The sequence below is a fragment of the Podarcis filfolensis genome (genome assembly GCF_964270895.1).
Source record: "Podarcis filfolensis genome assembly, chromosome: 3".
In the NCBI taxonomy this organism is placed as follows: domain Eukaryota; kingdom Metazoa; phylum Chordata; class Lepidosauria; order Squamata; family Lacertidae; genus Podarcis; species Podarcis filfolensis.
Genome location: NC_139606.1, coordinates 909,846 through 929,149, shown reverse-complemented (window position 1 = coordinate 929,149; position 19,304 = coordinate 909,846). Strand labels below are relative to the sequence as shown.

Sequence of the window (19,304 nt, the reverse complement as noted above, 5' to 3'; positions counted from 1 at the left end):
ATTTACCCATATAGTTTTCATTTAAAACATCACAAAGCGAGGAGGCATGGTAATTCCTTGTTAATAAGAAATGGTCTTTCTCTGCCATCTGATTGGCCCCTTGCAGGTTTCACTCAGAAAATCTAGTTGTGGTCATTTATCTCTAATTTTCTTTTCTTTTTTATTTTTTAAGGATCCCATGTTGTCTTCCAGTGTGAAAGCACCTCAGAGACCCACTATCCAACTTTGACTATAGCATGGAGGCAGGTGGACAGCCTGCTCAGATCTCTCTGAAACAATTGATTTGCTTCGCTTCAATATTAAATCCACTCAAGACTTCAAATTTTGTTCTGTATTGTACAGTTACAGTTTCTGCAAACTGACTAGATAGTGGGTCTTTGTGTGGCTTTCTGCACTGTCCTATCTTGTGTTCTCTATTCCCTTTGTTTAGGAACAATTAGTGCACTTGTCAAGGTATCTCTTGATGTGGTGCAGCATTAGGCACACAAAGACCTACTACTGATTGTACTGTTTCACCTGCTTAGTTGTGCTCTTGGGATGTTGCACCTTGTATTTCCTTTGTTGATTTGTGGTTTGCTGATCTCTCACCATGCACTTCATGTATGATTCTGGACACAGTGACTGGGCTATTGAACCGAAAAGGAACAGAGGTGGAATAAAACTTGGTGTGCTTCTTATGCACTTTACACTTCCACTGTATCTGCTGGCTTTCAGATCTTGAAACTCTTTTGTCTGACTCAAACACCAACTTGTCTGTCACATGCTTCTTTATATGGATTTTGAGAAAAGTTTCTCTCTCTCTCAGCCCATTTTATTACGTGTTAAAGTAGAGAGCAAACCCGAGCCACACCTATTTTGGTGGGCATTGTTTTTTGTGTGGTCTGATTTTAGATTCTGGGTGAAAAGAGATGTGGGGAAAGGTCTCTCTTCTGTTGCTCCCCCTGCTCCTGACAACACCATTAGCAGCCTGATGGGCTTAGAGCTCCTAGGCTTGGCTCATCCCTTGCCAGGTGCATCAGTGCTGATCCTTTGGGTGGTGCTGGGTGGGGGGAGCAGCAGGGGAGGGAGGGCCCTGTCAGCTACTGGGTGGGGGGCAATTTTCTAGGCCCCATTGTGTTCCCAGGGATGTCAGAAGGAGCACGACAGGACCCCCAGGGCCTTTCTGTCGGCTGCTCCTCTTCCCTTGCCAACCCAACTTCACGTTACTTAGCAGAGAGTCCCATGCAGCATGGCGGGCTGCGGAGAGACCCCCGGACACCCCTGCACCAACGCTATTTGCCCAGGTTTTCCATCTGAAAGCTGGTTGAGGGCAGCGAGTGGCTTGAAGCATGGAGATTATTAGGAGCCTGGAGCAGTTGGGAGAATAAGCGGAGCACCTCTCTGTGCCACGGTTCCCCTCCAACATGCCCACTTGCAACAGTTCTTCCTGGAGAAAAACAAAATGCGTCTGTGATTCAGTGACACATACTTACATGTGATGTGTAGTGGAACCCTGAGAAATAGCAAGCTATTTCCTTTTAACATTCTATAGCTACCCTTAATGCCAAAGTTAACTATTTGTAACAATAAAACATGGTATTATTGTTGTCCCATACTGAATATTTTATAGATCTGCAATTGGCCTCTGGCAATTTCCTAGTCAATGACACTGTCAAAATGAGATTCCTATTGAGAGCTTACATTATTATTATTATTATTATTATTATTATTATTATTATTCCTGCATCAGTTTAATATCAGTTGAAGTTCACTGTTTCTGCCTCTCCCTTTGAAGGGGAGGATAGGATGACAAGATAGATCTAGAATAGAGGCAGTCTGACAGAATGGCCCTATTCACCAAATTTACTACATATCCGCAAGTGATTGGATCCCCAGTTTTAGGGGAATTTCCATTTAGATTGGTCATTTTAAGGCATCATTAAACTAACATGTGGCAGAGTAGTATTTTGGTTGTAATTCTTTAGTGATTTAAATATGTTATTTTCTGTCATGCATACCACTTCAGTAATTTAACTTCTTTAAGATTATGTCTTGGGGAAAGCTAGTATTTTTTTAAAGGATGACAATTTTGTAAGGCAATTAATTGAGGTAAGACAATTTCTTAGAATTTGAGAGTGCAAGCAACAATTGTGATGTGTGCAATCTGAAATGTTTACAGTTTGAATATGCAAAACTTAGGTGGTACTATCAAAAAGTGTTAATTTCATTAACTCAGAAGTATTTTGTTCATCATTCTAACAGTGTAATCCTGTTACTTGGAAAAGAGTTCCTTTTAAGTTTGTTTAGGGTTCTCACCTAAATAAAATGAATGTTATGTACTCTTAATAGACTTTTATCAAAGAAAGAAAGAAAGAGAAAGAAAGAAAGAAGGGGAAAAAAGATTCCTGTATATACTTTTATCAAGTAACAGATTGTAAGGAGGGTTTTATGTGCAATACAGGAAAGTTATGTGCCTCAATAAATTATGAATGGGTTTTCTCTTACTTGTGTTTTCCTGTGATCGTATCTCAAAGAATCAACTTATCAATATTGATCGCTGCAAGTGGCTCAGTGTTCAGCTGGTTCCCCATTCCGTCTTTCTGCTTGATAGTGGACATTTAGCAAATGTTTTGATGCTACATCAATAAAAATGCTAATTGTGCAGTATTGCGTCCTCTTCTCACAAATTGTGATTGCGGCTTAGCAACTTTCAGCCAAAAGATCCCTGATGGGCTCTTCTGGAAATGTTTCTCGTCCAGCTCTCCAGCCCCACATGGCGACTTGACAGGGGCTGGAGCTCTCTGTTTATACCATCTCAATCACAAAGTTCATCAAGCCCTTGGGCAGACCTCAAACACGGCTGTTGCCATTTTTGCTAACCTGAACCTAGCCACATACAAGGGTTCAGACAAAATCTGAGTTTCCAGTAACTTGTGAAAGGGTTTTGTTTTTTGTTTTTTATTTGTTGGCTAATCATTCAGAAACTGATGATCAAACCAATTTAGTTGCTGGATGAATTATCTTTGAAAAGTCCTGAATTGCAGGGCGAGATTAAAGAACCTCTTCATGCCAACTGTTAGAAGAAAAGCGAAAATCATAAAGCTTTTAAATTCATATACTGTATTGAGTAGAGTTTTTAAACTCCTGCACCCCAGAGAGCAGTAGCTTAACAATTGCCTATTTACAAATGCATCTCAGGCATATCAGGCAAATTGCCTATTTACAAAGGCATCTCAGTTCCAAAAGTTTCTAGGTATTGGATGCCTCTGCTCTTCAAACCAAAAGCCAAACATTCTGGCAGACAGACTAAGCTTTTAGGTGTGCATCCATTGGGCTCTCTGAACTGTAGGTCTTTCGCTTTAAAGACGAATGGCTTTGTTCTTGCAGATTTCTTATGGGTACCTGTTACTGTTATGTCTACCTGCTTGTGCGACAGAATAAGCTTTCCCTCCTCGCCTTGCCTCCTTGCACTCCCAAAATCTCCCTCTGAGGCAGGTTTTGGTAGCATGCTTTTTAGGTGCGGTGGGGTGAGAACGAGAGGAGAATTAGCCAAAGAATAGGATGCCCATAAAGATCTCACAAATGGGGGGGGGGGAATTAGGAATTGAGGGTTCTTGACTAAACCTAGAAATTACAATCCAGCCTAACTAAGAGTTCTGGAGAACTCAAAAGATTGTTAATGATTTTGTGGATATTTTGGATGGGCATCTAAGCAGCTAGAAAACTACCATTTTTTTTTTTAATAGTTCAACATAAAATGAATGAACCACACCATCAAATTGTGATTTGTTCTTAACAGTATATACCAGGACATGAGGCTTTGTGCTCCTTCTATGCAATCCAACCATAAACTGATGTCAATCAGCCTGTTACAAGAATGCTGACAGACGTATGATTTGTAGTGGTATTTTGGGCTGCCACAACATGCTGCTGCTTTACAGTGCAATCTTGCGCATGTGTCCTCTTGGATGAGCCCCGTCAAGATCAGTCGGGTTTGCTTCCAGTTAAAGGTGCATTTTGACTGCAATTCTTTACACACCTGAGAGCAAGATCCTCTAAACTCGACAAGTCTTAAGCCTAAGGACACATAAATAGGGTTGTGTTCCTTTTATTAGCTATCTTAAATGCTTACATATTATAGTGTTGTATGCTGCCTTAATAACTTTTTTCTTCTTGGGTTCTATAGTATTTGAAATAATGTTTAGTGTCTCACCATGCAAACACAGCATATGCTGTGTATGAGATAATGGTTATTTGTTTTTTTGAAAACTGGAAATAACTATGCAAAAATACTTTATTAAAGAGACACACAAAGTTATTTGCTTGTGTATGATTTCTTTTCCATTACGGTTAGCCTAATTAAATTTATCTCTGGGCATGGAGAGCTATTGTGCTAGAGTGGCTCAGTGGTCCAACTGGGAGGGTCAGACCGAGTTGTGTCTCTAGAGAGGGTGAGCCGTCTCTGCCAGGAGAGTCCAGGGGGTTTCTTCCAGCTCCCATCCGGCCCAGCCAGCATGACCTGTTGTCGGGACAGCAGTGTGCTCAAATGTGCACTCAGCGACTGATGGCTCAATTCTAACCATGCAAGCCCTCTTGAATTTAGTGGTGCCTACTCCCAGGGGAGTGGAGCTAGGATTGCACCCAAAAATACCAACTCTTTCAACAAAACAACTCTGAAGGCCCCATTTCTTCATGCACCAGTGCGTTTAATTTAATTGGTTGATTGTTTTGCGTCAATATGTTAGACCTTTCTAAGATTTAGAAAACTTGGGTTATGGAAGAGATACCTTAAAGGGTCATGGAAAGCCTGATGATTCCCCTACAATTTGGTTCCACTATCCTTTGAAACAGAAATGGAAAATGTTTCTAGTAGCAATTATACTGGGAAAAGTTGAAAGGTATTCAACTTGTTTTAGAGGGGGTTTGCATTCCCCCCCAGCTCAGGTTTGCAGCGTGGAGGTTCTTACAGAGCCAATATGGTCATTAGAGGCCAAGTGACCACCGGCTATCACCTTGGGCTGTGGCCAAACCTGGATGGAGACAGCTTGCCCTCCATTGCCCAGGCTGAGGTAACCTCGCATGTTTATTGCAATGGGCCTCTGAATATGGGCCTCTGAAAATGGTTCCAAAAAGTTTGGCTGGATTAGGGCAGCAAGAGGGCTTTGTGGGATTCCTGGTTTCCAGTCCAGCCCAAGCCCAAGCCTGCCTGTGAAGTCTCAAATGGCTTGAGACCAGATCGCCTTCTCCCCCAAGATCCCTACCTTAAGATCTTCTTTCAGCCACTGCCAAGTGCGGCTGCCATGAAGGGGGCCTTCTCTGTGAGGGCACCTGTGGTGATAAATAGTTTGAACTACCGTTTAATGTGCTGTGTAATCTTGTTGTTTTGTGATATTGTTATTTTCATTGTAATCTATGGTTTTATGTTTGTGTGCCACCCAGACGACATTGGGCAACCTTACGCCAATGGTAAATAAATGTTCTGTGGTGTAACAGGGCTGGGCAATATCTGGTTTTCAATGTCACGATATATCACCAGCTAAACATCATGATATTTGGATATATCACAATGTCTGAAATAAGGCTGGAACCATGTAGAGGTGACTGGTAATAATGCCACGGAAAACTGCCACTACTTATGGGTCTTACTCTAAAACAGATAAATTTTTACTTACCTTTAACATATTGTTAAAATGGTTATGTTATAGTGCTACTGTACTGATAATGTTTAAATTAGCACATTTTCTCTAAAATTAAAGGTATAGAAGTAATTCTGTAGCCTAGATATCAAAGGTAAGGAGGGAGATTGTTTCCTAAAAAAAATAATTACACTACTAAACAAGAAAAAAGCCAGTTCACAATCACTGTCACACTTTTAGATACAGTTGTACCTCAGGTTACATACACTTCAGTTTACAGATGCTTCAGGTTACAGACTCCTCTAACCCAGAAATAATACTTCACGTTAAGAACTTTGCTTCAGGATGAGAACAGAAATCGTGGTCTGGCGGCGCGGCAGCAGCAGGAGGCCCCATTAGCTAAAGTGGTGCTTCAGGTTAAGAACAGTTTCAGGTTAAGAACGGACCTCCGGAACGAATTAAGTACTTAACCCAAGGTACCACTGTATTCAAATATATATCACTATTGAGTCTTAGTTGGACGTGTGCACCCCACAACACCAGTTACTAGATTGTTTGTTAATTTTCTTTTCTAAACCAGGCCAAAATAGAAAGAATGGAATGGATGAATTTTAACAGAACAAAAAATTGCTAAACCCAATTTATATTTTTAGTGCCAGGGGGATTTGCATTTCTTATATAAGCCAAGCCAAAACAGAAAGAATGGATTGAATTTTACAAAATTAAAAAAATACTAAACAAAAAAAAATATTTTTGCAAGGAAAATTTGATGCATTTGATTATATGAAGATTTACTCAACGATAGTGTTCTTCATCTGTAACATTACAGATTTCCAGAGAATATATTAATGTTAATAGATTAGTTACTAATAATAACAAGTGTGTGAGAAAGCAAATGAGCAAGGGGAGAATTGAGAGGAGTTCTAGGGAAGGGAGGAGGGTCTGGAGGAGAAAAGGAGGAACCTAATGAGGGAGACACACAGACAATTGCACAAAGAGACACAAACACAAAAGAGGGAAGTAGGCAAAGCAGCATTCTTTTTCCTTTTAATTTGAAGCAACTACAGAGCATGTTTCTCTGCAGTTTCCTAGGAACAGGGGAGGTAGCGGAGGAGGCGGAGAGCTACTTTAAAATGTTTTTTTTGTAATACTAATTTTTATTAGTTTTCAAATTTTAACAAATCCATCCGAATTATTTAAATTTAATATATTTTTCAAAAAATAATTAGGTTTCCGGCTCCTGTTGCAAGCATATGTCCAATACATTCCTGATGTTACCGCTTCATTCTTCTTCTTTAATCATCTTCTCAACCTTCTACTAGTTTTAATCCATTTTCATAGCCAGCGGATTTTGTTACCTTGCAATCAGCGCCATTGTTTTTTCCAAAACATGCATAGTCCTTCCAGCATTCTGATCTTGAACCTGGTGTGTAAAGATGATTCATTGCTATCACCCTTTGTCCATTCACATTCCTCTGCTCTGCTCAAGGTCTTACTGGGCTCTAAATAACTCCCCAACAGATGGCTGCTCTTTAGCCCCCAGTTAGAGAACAAAGTCACATAAACTCCTGCTAGATATAATTAGCAGTCCTTCATTTTATCAAATTAGTCTCTTGTCCACTCCAGTCCAAAGATAATTTCAATATTGTCTATTTCAACCTCGGTTGGAAGGAGAAGGTACCGTATATACCCAAGTATAAGCCGACTCGAATATAAGCCGAGGCACCTAATTTCACCACAGAAAACTGGGAAAATTTATTGACTCAAGCGTAAGCCGGTTCAGCACACCACATCCCTCCTGGTGGGCCAGAGTGCGTGTGTGCGTGCATGCAGGCGCACACGGCAGAGGGGGCTTCTCTCCCCCCCCAGCCCCTCCCGTCCCCCTGCCTACCCAGGGTGCTGCCGAGAGGCAGAGACTGGTGGCGGCAGCAGCAGAGGAAGAACAAGGCTGCTCGTTCCTCCTCCGCCACCACCAACAGCGGCAAAGGCGGTGGAGGAGGAAGGAGCGGCCCGAAGGGACCCTCACTTAAGTATAAGCCGAGGGGGGCTTTTTCAGCAAAAAAAATGTGCTGGAAGAGTCAGCTTATACTCGAATATATACGGTATATAAAATCATTGTGAAACTCTTCGTAGAGCATAAATCAGTGTTTCCCCTTTCTTCCCTCAGTATCAGACAGAACAAAATAGTGACTGCACACGATTCTTTCCTTTTTGCAGGGGAGGTCAAGAAAGAAAAAGACCATTTAGGAATCATCATAACAGACATTGCCTTGCCTTCCACTCCCGTTCTGGCGGCTGCAATGATTTTCGTGCTTGTAAAAAGTCATTCAACCACCTTCACAGCTCAAGTCCAGTCCTTTTGGCAGCTGATTAATTGCAGCCCATTATCATATGCCGTTTCAGGAGCACCCCTTAATTAAAGCCCATGTTCCAACTTCTTGAGGAACTGAGCATAGCTCATGCCGGAGGCGGAGGTTCGTCCATGGCAGGGACACCCTTCCCAGGTGGCACCCCTTCTGCCTTTCAAGCTGGCAGGTACAGGCTTAAGCGGCACCGCCAGGAATTTTACCTCATTTTTACCTCCATTTCACTGGCTTCCCCCTGCCCAGACAGCTACACTGCCCCGGAGGGCAGCACAGCTTGACTGCCATGGCCATGATGTCAGGCCAGAAACCTACTTTAAAGTTAATAGGAACTGCCGCCTGCCAGCAGAGAGAGGCTGGGTTAATTTTTTTATTAAAAAAAACCAATGTATTCTGCTCCTTCACAAAAACGTGTGCACACAAACACAGGGGTGGGGAGGGAGGGAGGGAGACACAGGCAGACAATTGCACACCCACAATCAACAAGCCCAGCAGGGGAAAGGGGGAAGTAGCTCTTATGTTAGAGCAGCGTCTTTTTCCTTTTCGCCTTTCGGCCTTTTGGCTAAGATCATGTGTAGGATCTGTTCTTATCAGTTTAATATGTGATATGTTGAGGACTATATATTAAATGGAATTTTGGAGCTAGAGAAGTTTTTTAATGACTGATGTTTTAATGTATTTTTAATCTCCTGTTGGCTGGGGAAACCCAGACAGATGGGTGGGGTGTAAGTAGTATGTTGTTGTTGTTGTTGTTGTTGTTGTTATTACCCCAGTTGATATTTTTATGTGAGAACAGGAGGAGAAAAGGGGCTCCAGATTCCAGAAGCCATGCTTCTCCCGAAGCCACCTGCCAGCCTGGTGGCTGCCTTTCAGCAAGAGCCTGGCGTCTCTGAGAGAGGGAAGTTCCCGCATGCAGGCTGCTCAGCTCCGCCTGTCAGGAGACAGAGCCCTCGGGAAGAGTTAGGCTGCGCACGCACACACAACACAGTGGTACCTCGGTTTAAGAACCGTCCAGTTTACAAACTATTCGGTATAAGAACTCCGCAAAACCAAAAGTAGTGACCCAGTTTGCGAACTTTACCTCAGTCTACGAACGGAATCCGAACGGTGGAAGGGCACCGGTAGCGGGAGGCCTCATTAGGGAAAGCGCTCCTCCGTTTAAGAACGGATTCGGTTTAAGAACGGACTTCCGGAACAGATTAAGTTTGTAATCTGAGGTGCCACTGTATCTCCAAGGATGATTTGTGTCTGAGGAGGCAGGCAAGGGAGACAGAGAACTAAGGCAGAGAATTACCCTGCAGCGCACACACGATTTCTCAAAGAGCGATTTTTGCACAGAAGAGCAGCTGAGGCAGAGTTCACAAATTGCAACAGCTGCACAGGACAGAAAGAAGCACCGGCTTCCCAATTTTTGCAACAAAATGCTTTTTGACTATCACACACAAGCACACACATGATTCACAATAGATTGCCAGGTTATTTTTAAAAAAATGGTTATCACAATTTGCTCTTAATATAAGACAATATGTTGATATATTGACATAGGCCCAGCCCTACTGTGTAGGAAGGAGAGGGGCAAGTCATCCTCTTCTGCCATGTCTCACCAAACAGATTCTAACGTTCGCATCACCACATGAAGGATCCTGGAAGCATTTCAGGCCTTTGCTGTGTCAAGAGCAGTGCTGCATTCCATGCTTCTTCTGCCCAGGACGGAGATGCGTTGCCCGCTCTCCTGTCCCGGGGCTGGTGAGAGGCCCACAGGCTGCTCATGGAGGAACTCTGCCACAAGCCACGGACTGCGCAGTGTTGGGGCTCCTACCCAGCTATTTCAGAGCCAGGTTTCTTCTTCACATTTATCAAAAGATTTATTCCCCTGAGACCGTTCCCTGTCTATTTTTTGCTTGGTATTAAGTTGGCACTTGGGCTCAAAGTGACTCAGATGGTTTCCTCCCCCAGGGTGTGCAGATCTCCAGAGTCTTGACACAATGCAGCCCATTGAAAGGAAGAGGCAGGGCTACATACATGAGCTGATCCAGACCGAAGAAAAATACATGGAAGACCTTCAGCTTGTCTTAGAGGTGAGATTTGCCTGAACACAAAAGGTAGTGATAAAAGTATTGCCTTGAATCCCTTATTAAAGGTAAAGGTAAAGGACCCCTGACAGTTAAGTCCAGTTGCAGACGACTCTGGGGTCGCTTTACAGGCTGAGGGAGCTGGTGTTTGTCCGCAGTCAGTTTTTCCGGGTCATGTGGCCAGCATGACTAAGCCACTTCTGGTGAACCAGAGCAGTGCACGGAAACGCCGTTTACCTTCCCGCCGGAGTGGTACCTGTTCATCTATTTGCACTTTTTGGCGTGCTTTCGAACTTCTAGGTTGGCAGGAGCAGGGACCGAGCAATGGGAGCTCACCCCGTCGCGGGGATTCGAACCACCGACCTTCTGATTGGCAAGCCCAAGAGGCTCAGTGGTTTAGACCTTGAATCCCTTATTAGAAGACCATTAAGACCTTTTTTCTCAAATGAAAGCTGTGCAAAAGCTTTACACAAGTTCACAGACTGCACCTTCCTACAACAGGCCTTCAGCTGCAGTTTTTGTTTCTATTTCCCCTGATGCTCAAAGAATGTCAGGCAGTCCCTGAGACAGGATCTCAATTCAGGGATCCATCACAAGAAAAGTACCATTGGGACTCATTGACACTGCTTAATATATGTTGGCAACATGAGTTACTAGGATCTTTAGATATCTTGTGGTCTCTAAGGAGATCACCCATAGCAGACTTGATCTGTGGAAACCTTTTGATCCTGCTCTTATTTTCTAATCGCCTCAATTAGCCTAAGTGTTTTGGAAGAAATATCTGGCAGCAAAGAAGCAATAATGTTAGGAACAAAGGAATACTGAAGTTTTGTGAGTTCTTAATTTGAGAGGGGAACGTTATGCTGTATTTAAAATTCATTTTCCCTCCTTGTATCTTTCTGAATGTAGGTTTTCCAGAAACAAATGACTGAAGCAGGCTGTCTTTCAGAAGCAGAAATGGGATTAATTTTTGTTAATTGGAAGGAGCTCATCATGTCTAATACAAAGTTACTGAAGTAAGTGCTACTACTCCTTTATTAATTTTTGTGGTTTTAGCTGTTTCAGTCCAAATAAACAAGAAATAACCATCAAGGCTACAGTCTACACCCACTTACACGGGAATAAGCATTACTGAACTCAATGGGACTTACGTCTGTGTAGACATGTATAGCACTGTGGCCTTGATATTTTTTTCTTAGAACCATTCAGAAGGACTAGGGAGATTGACAAATATGTTGCCTGCACTGTCCTCTATGGGGTCTCAGAAGCATTTTCCAGCCCTGCGACTTGAGAATTCAAAGGTGCTGGGGATTGAACCTGGGACCCCGGCACGTAAAACATGTCTTCTACAATTGAGCCGAAAGAAAAGTGCTCTCTGGAGACATCAAAAGTATTTCGGACCTCTCAGAAGCATCTTAGCTGTAATTTTTAATGTTTTCTCTGAAAAAAATGAAAGTGTCTCTGCTCCTCAGTTTTATGCAAGTGTTTCTGTTTGGGAAGCTTTTTGTTCAATTTGTAGTCTTAATGTGATGTGATTTCAAATTCACTAAATGCAACCTTGATTGAGAAGAGTAAAAAGCATCCCTGAAGAAATGAAGTACCAGAAGCAAATAAATTAAGCACATGTGCATTGAATCCCCGTGACGGGGTGAGCTCCCCTTGCTCGGTCCCTGCTCCTGCCAACCTAGCAGTTCGAAAGCACGCCAAAAAGTGCAAGTAGATAAATAGGTACTGCTCCTGCGGGAAGGTAAACGGCATTTCCGTGCGCTGCTCTGGTTCACCAGAAGTGGCTTAGTCATGCTGGCCTGTTGTGGTTCTGGACTGTCAGGAGTTAACACTCCAGGAGCGTTCTTATCAACTGGGTGCACTGCCCACATGATCCTTGGTTGTTTTCCTTTGATCTGTGCTCTGTGGGGGCTGAGCTCTCTCTGGAGAGCAGTCTGTCTGAGAGCGTTAGCAAGGTCGATTCGTTTTTTGTTAAGAGGCAGAAAGTGGCGAACATGCAGCTAGATTCTGTAGGTTTTTCTTTTCTGTTTTGAATGCTTCTAAATAAAGAGTTTTAGATTAGAAGCACTGGTGTCGAGCTGAGTTATTGAGGACACCACGTGGACACAGACAAGCCATTTTATGCTGCGTGTGAACTCTGCTATTATCCGGCAACTGAAGAGAGTGGCAGCGCGTGGAGTGGAAGTGTGTGGGCACCATTGGAAGTTTGTCGGAGTGGCAATAAATCAAATTTATTGCAGGGCCATTGCAGCAGACTCAGTGGGTCAAAAGATATACGACCCAACAAACTTTAACATGGCCACATGACCCGGAAGCTGTACGCCGGCTCCCTCGGCCAGTAAAGCGAGATGAGTGCCGCAACCCTAGAGTCATCCACGACTGGACCTAACGGTCAGGGGTCCCTTTACCTTTACCTTTACCTTGCAGGGAAAGCAGAAATCTGGGCTTTTGAAAAGGCCTTTTTAAAATGCTTGTTTACACTGTGACAGTGGATTGTCTTGCTAGGTGTATAAGTCTATAAATGCCACAACCAAATAGGAATTGGGTTAGCAGTTCCTGTGTTCTTGGATATGTCCAGCCTTCCTTTGATGGTTCATTGTCAGACAGTAATTTAGGTCGTGACCATGTGATCTCCAGGTTCTGAATGAGCTCCTGGGTGAGATAGCAAGATCCATTTGCTTCATATTCTCAACAGAGTTGACCCTGCCACATTGGGATCTCTGTGTGACAGTAACTGGTGGGCCCCTCCTTAGCTTCTTCCTGTTGAAAGCTCCAGATTCAAACTGCTTCCCTGTCGTTTTATTTTCTTCCAGAGCCCTGCGTGTGCGTAAGAAGATGGGGGGTGAAAAAATGCCTGTGCAGATGATTGGTGACATTCTGGCTGCTGAACTGTCTCAAATGCAAGCCTATATCCGGTTTTGCAGCTGCCAGCTTAACGGGGCTGCCCTGCTGCAGCAGAAAACGGATGAAGAACCAGAGTTCAAAGAATTTATGAAAGTACAGTATACTACGCAGTAGCTTCCTAATTCAATCGTGTCTCTTTTCTCTCCATGAGGGTGTGGCAGATGTAACACGAGCTCTCCAGTCGCCCCATCTACCAAATCAGGGGTTAACCTTGGGAACGGGCTCTTCCTCCCCACAAACATTTCCTTTGTACAGTATATCACACCAGTATCTGCCCAGGCGTTTAGATAGAAGTGCCCCTTGGCTGCATGCTCCCTTGACTCTCAGCCAGTTTCTCTGCCATGCTGTCAAACCTCAACTCTCCTTGTTCTTTGAATAGGTCTGACTGTGGCTGCAAGGAGTCTCCACAAATGGAAGGGCTCCTTGGGAGGAGTGGGGATCTTGCAGAATCTCCCACTGGAGTACAAAGGAGAGCAGATCTCCCCTTCTCCCACAGCCCCCTGTCCCTAATGTTGTACCAGAGAGGTCACCAAACCTGCAGAGCAGATTTTTGAGGGAGGAAGGGGGATCAGGAGAAAATGCTGCCCCCTCCATGGGTGGAAAGACCTCTTTACTAGAACTCCACTCATGTAAGGGTTTTGCTTCCCTTGGGAAATGCTGCAGTGAATGGAGCCTTGTTCTATCTCTGCAGCAGAGGTTTTCCTTTTTCTAACGGAGCAGCCTGAGATAGGTCACACTCTCCCCCTTAATATTCTCCATCCAGACAGCAGACACCCAAGGGGCTGCTCTTTTGTAAAAGATAACAAACTGAAGCTTGTACAACTGTTTGCACATTTTAAAGCCCTCTGTCAATGTTGATCAGTAGCAATAATGCAGTCTCTCAAAAATACCGGTTTACCTTGTAGAAATTGGCTTCGGATCCTCGCTGTAAAGGAATGCCACTCTCCAGCTTCCTGCTGAAACCTATGCAAAGAATCACTCGCTACCCTCTTCTCATAAAGAGTGTGAGTATCACCTCAGTTGGATCCCCACAAGGGACAGCTGCATATTTCTGCCTTTCAGGGGGTTGGACTGGTTGATCCTCAGCTTGATCCTCAGGGTCCCTTCCAACTCTATGATTCTATAGCTCTCTCCGCCCGCCCCGCCCGCCCCCCATTTAACTGATACTGCAATTTTCTTTGTCTGTTTTTTTCAACCAGATTCTGGAAAATTCCCCTGAAACTCACCCAGATCACAGTAATCTGAAGCTGGCTCTTGAGCGGGCTGAGGAGCTGTGTTCCCAGGTGAATGAGGGAGTGCGAGAAAAGGAGAATTCAGACAGGCTTGAATGGATCCAGTCCCACGTTCAGTGTGAGGGCCTTGCTGAGGTAACTGTCTGGGGTGGGAAGGACTGGATAAAAAGGAGGAAGGAAATAGGTCTGGGAATGCATTATTATGGGTTCTTGATAGAAGTGGCCTTGTTGATGGCAGTTCAACAGGTATAGACCAACAGCGTACATTAAGGGTAGCAAAATGGCTTTGGTTTTGAGTAGAATTTTCTCTCTGATGTTGAGAAGTCATTGCTTTGGTTTTCTCTTCCTTTTAGCAACTGATTTTTAACTCCCTGACCAATTGCTTGGGACCAAGGAAGCTTTTGCACAGTGGCAAACTCTATAAGACAAAAAGCAACAAAGAACTATATGGATTCCTCTTCAGTGACTTCCTGCTTCTCACCTACATGGTCAAGCAGTTTGTATCTACAGGGTCAGATAAATTGTTCAACCCAAAATCAAATACTCAGTTCAAAATTTACAAAACGGTGAGTAAATTAAAGCATCTTAATTGTGCATTTGGAAAGGGAAGGAGTGGGATGTTTTCTTTTAATAGAAATAATAACCTCTTTACTATTTAATAGACTTCCTTGATCTACTAGGATGCTGAAGTTAACTGTATAATTTCAGTCTCCTATCAGTACTAATTTTGAATGTTTACACTACTGTCAGTAGGGACAGATCTTCTATAATTAGTGAGTGAAGGACTTTCTTTGGATTTTAAAAAAAGCATTGGTTAGACAAAATCTTGGCTTTTCTCCTGAAAAATGGAAATTGCCACTGCCTCCTACATAGCTCATGTAGGAAACATCCTTTAGATAGTGCATCTCAATTTGTATTAATTTAATCAACAGCCCTTGTATGGGCTGGTTCATTTCTGCAAGTCCATCATGCCAATGAGTGGTAAATGCGACTAAAAGTATGGCAAGGACTTAAAGTGGACAATAGAGTGCTTGCCTGCTAAATACCACTTAATCAACTAATTGGTTGGGGAAATCAGATGAACTTTTAATCAACTAAAAAGGTGCCCTGGGTTTGTTCTTAAAAAAGCAAGTAACCAGAATTTATAAAAAACTGCAGATGGTGAGTGAGCACCATAATCTGTGTGTTATAAAGAGGCATCCCAATTCTCTCTCTCATAGGAGGGTTTCCCTCTTCTCTGATGATGCCTATGATGAAACATGCATACATCCTCTGGAAGCAAAATATGATTCTTGTGTCAAAATATTTTACCAGTATGTGAATGCATACAAATTTAATCAACATAGAATCAATTAATCTTATGAACTGTAGTTCACTAATTGATTAGGTTGTATCCCTATGGGAGTTTCTCAGGGAAGTTCCATAGACATGAGTCTTCTCTTCCCAGCAGGAGAAAGTTTATTTTCTGTTGCAGAAATGTGTTACATCAGAATTTGCACCAAATAGTTGTTTTAGTAGTTCAGTATCCAGTGCTGGTCTCAAAGTAAGGAGATGAAGATTGGACAAAATTATAATGGAGAAAGGTTTTGCTGTCACCCAGGACTACACCTTTCTGTGTTGTGTCCATCCGCTCATTTTCCTTCTTAGCCAAGGGATTTCCTTTTCCCTGCACAATTCTGAGGGCGAAGGCAGACTTACTGGTAGATGATCAATTTTTGCATCTTATCATTTGATAAACTGTCTGTATTACCGTGTCCACCAAGGGATATACATTATCTTCTCCTCTTGATTGTTCTGATTGGGTGTGGTAAAAAAATCCATACCAATAGGCTGGACAACCAGATTGCCAACTGAAGATGATATTCACCCTCTGTGTATGCCCAGCCCCATAGGAAATAAGTTCCCCAGTGTAGCAGAGGGCTCTCTCTCATAGTGGTCTTAGCTGCAGTGGTCGCTTCGGACACAATTTAATTATAATTTTGTTTCAGCCTGTCCAAGTGTTTTTTTTAAACTACCTTTGTGTTTCTTTCAGCCTGTTTTTCTTAATGAAGTCCTGGTGAAACTGCCAACTGACCCTTCCAGTGAAGAGCCAGTTTTCCACATCTCCCACATTGATAGAGTATACACACTAAAAACAGACAACATCAATGAAAGGTGAGCTCAGAGAATGTTCATCTCGCTTTGTTTTTGTGGTTCTTATTTTTGTAAAAAATTAAAATAAAATAATAACTCACTTTCGCAGAACTGCCTGGGTCCAGAAAATTAAAGGAGCATCAGAACATTATATTGAAACGGAAAAGAAGAAACATGAAAAGGCTTACCAAGGTGCTGAACGTTGGTTGATGGGAACTTGAAGGAACAGGCTGTACCACAGACACCGCTGGATTCTGGTGTGAATGCAAGCCCGCTTCCTGGGCTTCTTGGGGACATCTCCTGGCCTGAATCTAAATGCCACATATTCCTATTCCCACATCACATTTTCAGGCTTCTTGACATGTGGGCACATTCCTAAAATAAGCCTCTGGCTTTACAAGTGGCATGAAGGGGTTTTGAGTTGCAAGACAGTTGTGCTGTGGAAAGGATTCTGTTTACACAATGAAGGAATGTTGGTGAAACTGAACATGGAAAGTTTGTATTTCATGTGTCTACACTTCTACCTTGCCCAGGCAAATTTATGCAAATTACAGGTGGATCCTGCTTCCTCCAGGATAGTTTCTAAACTTAATGAGATTTCAAAGCAACTAGTTGGCATGTGTGCTTAATGCAGACAGATACCACAAGTTGGCTGCAGTAATCCAGCTTCTGCGCAAACATGCCAATTTAGGTGCCTTGTGTTTTGTTCCATATGTTGCTCAGCCAGCTTTCTTTTTCTGTCCAAGCAATTTACTGGTGGTAAATTTGTTTTGTTTTTCAGCTCGGTCACAGAAGAGTTCAGGAATAGGACGTTTGATGGTGCATGTGATTGAAGCAACTGAATTAAAAGCGTGCAAACCTAATGGTAATAATTTAGGGGCGGATATTTGTCTTTGGTGATATAATTTCAAGTTCAGCAAACTAGAGAGTCTAGTGTTACAAATAAGTAGTTGCCAAGCAATTTTCTGGAACTGAAAAACCTGTGTATTTATATAGTAAGAGAAATATGAAAAAAATAGAATTGCAAACAACCTGAACCTAGAATCAGAGCAGGGACTGGTTTTAATGGTGCAATTGGAGCAACGGCCTCAGGGCCCACACTTGGAACTTTGAGTTTTGTTTTGCTTTTTTAGTCTCTAGCCCTTCTCAAAGGTAAGTTATGAAGCTTAATTTGCAGGCAACATTCCAAGCAATTTATGTGCAAGGAATCAGACTGACATTTCAGACTTCTTTTTAAAAAAAAATCAAGTAAGCCAAAACTATGCAATAAAAATAAGAGAGGTACAAATACAAAAAACAGAAGCAGCCAAGTATCTCTGGAAGAAACTTAAATCAAGTAAGTAGAGTACTTGAGACCATTCTTTTCAAAGTCTGGATTTCACAAGTATGAGGCATGGTGCTTATGGACAAATAAACCATTTCACAAAAGGAATATTGATTTTTTTTGGAGGGTGGTGGGTAGATTCACACCTTCTATATGATATGGTATCCATTTATTGACTTTGTTACGGCAGCTGAACATGGTTTTCACCCATCCAATTCATGGAACCTTATGGAGGGACACTTTGATTGAATTGCCTTTGGGGGGCTGTCTAAAACTACAACCATCAGCCACCATTTTTCTTTCTTTTCTGTACAACTACAAAGCTCTGCTTTCCTGTTGTGGATAAGTTTTGTTACTTGAAATTAAAAATCTTTAAAAAAAAAAAAGATTTTATGCCTATGATATGAGCACTAAATCCCTTTTTTCCAGCCATTTAACACCTCCTCCTGTATCTTCATGACAGCTGCATGAAGTAGGTTAGGCTGAGAGTTGATGCCTGGCCCAAGGCAGGAAGTTAACAAAAACAATGTGAGTTTTAAATGTGAATATGAGCATGTTCAGAGTATTTTCTTTTTGCTATCAAGTTTGGTAAAATGTTGTGTTTTGCCTTGAGAGTTGTAAAATTGCACATGCTCCAACTATTTTATTTTTATTTTTTGTAGTCAGACAAAGTTTATGCCATAATAAATTTGATAGCCTTTTAAAACCCTACAGGATTTAGTCTGTGGCACCTTATTTCAGGAATTCTTTTTAGGGACCTGGCTTGAGAACTGCACCAGGGCTTCCAACCGCTTTAATCCAACCTTGAATCCAATCAGAGCAATTTAAACACAACTTTTTTTTTTACCCTCTTATGAAAATAGTGTCCTTAACTCTGCTCTGATTTGCCTACATTATTCTTTTTAAAGGTTAATGTGTACACTTCTGTTTTATGTTAAGGGAAGAGCAACCCATACTGTGAAATCAGCCTGGGGTCTCAAAGCTACACAACAAGAGCACTGCCAGACACTTTGAACCCAAAATGGAACTTTAACTGCCAATTCTTCATCAAGGATCTATATCAAGATGTTCTGTGTCTCACCATGTTTGACAGGGATCAGTTCTCACCCGATGGTAGGTGCTGCATTTTGTCTGTGAGAGAGATCATTCTTTGTCCCTTGTTAATGACTAGGAGCTGGTATGGCATGCGCTGGAGCTTAAGCACAAATGTATCAGTTCTGACTACCCAGTGGCCCCATTTAGGCTGTTTGTTGTGTACTCTACACCTAAATAGAGCTATTTGGGAAAGAAGAGAGGTGCTCACTGCCAAGTCCATCTGTACCATTTGTTTGTTGCTCCGGTGCATTATAAATACACCCCATTTTCAACAAACAGATCTTTATTCCCTGACTCTGACCATGTTTGTTTACTGTGTCCCAAGCAAGAAGGATCCCATCATCAACTGTGTTGAGGTTCTTTTCCCACTTATGACAAATTACCTGCCCCACTTCTGTTTGCTCCTCCTTCCAGTTCATTTTTGGGGGTTCCCATTTTTGTTGCATTTTGTCTGTTAGGGAACTAAAGATGAACAAATGCATTGCCAAGAGATGTTTGATACTGTATTTGAAGAAGCAGCCTGCTTTAAACACGTTTCATATGTCAGTTTCTAGACTGAA

The 19,304-nt window shown here is 42.4% G+C and overlaps 1 protein-coding gene and 1 long non-coding RNA gene across 20 annotated transcripts in view; one reads left to right on the top strand and one right to left on the bottom strand.

The window, feature by feature from the left end:
- Positions 1 to 19,304, top strand: part of ITSN2 (intersectin 2) — a 93,227-nt gene that overhangs the window by 72,140 nt on the left and 1,783 nt on the right. For 10 of the 19 annotated variants that reach the window (XM_083606365.1, XM_083606361.1, XM_083606364.1 and 7 more), the window contains 10 exons: positions 9,935 to 10,056; positions 10,960 to 11,066; positions 12,870 to 13,053; positions 13,866 to 13,964; positions 14,160 to 14,327; positions 14,546 to 14,758; positions 16,225 to 16,346; positions 16,435 to 16,517; positions 17,107 to 17,190; positions 18,589 to 18,762. In XM_083606365.1, coding sequence (XP_083462491.1) covers positions 9,935 to 10,056; positions 10,960 to 11,066; positions 12,870 to 13,053; positions 13,866 to 13,964; positions 14,160 to 14,327; positions 14,546 to 14,758; positions 16,225 to 16,346; positions 16,435 to 16,517; positions 17,107 to 17,190; positions 18,589 to 18,762 — 1,356 coding nt within the window. Of the gene's footprint in view, positions 1 to 172; positions 4,296 to 9,934; positions 10,057 to 10,959; positions 11,067 to 12,869; positions 13,054 to 13,865; positions 13,965 to 14,159; positions 14,328 to 14,545; positions 14,759 to 16,224; positions 16,347 to 16,434; positions 16,518 to 17,106; positions 17,191 to 18,588; positions 18,763 to 19,304 lie in introns of those variants that run through there. The other 9 variants (XM_083606357.1, XM_083606356.1, XM_083606355.1 and 6 more) reach the window with 3 other exon arrangements.
- On the bottom strand, positions 17,090 to 18,582 carry LOC310759533. The gene is made up of 2 exons (XR_014546385.1): positions 17,938 to 18,582; positions 17,090 to 17,903 (listed from the first exon to the last, which is right to left on the bottom strand). It is a non-coding gene; the product is annotated as an uncharacterized lncRNA (long non-coding RNA).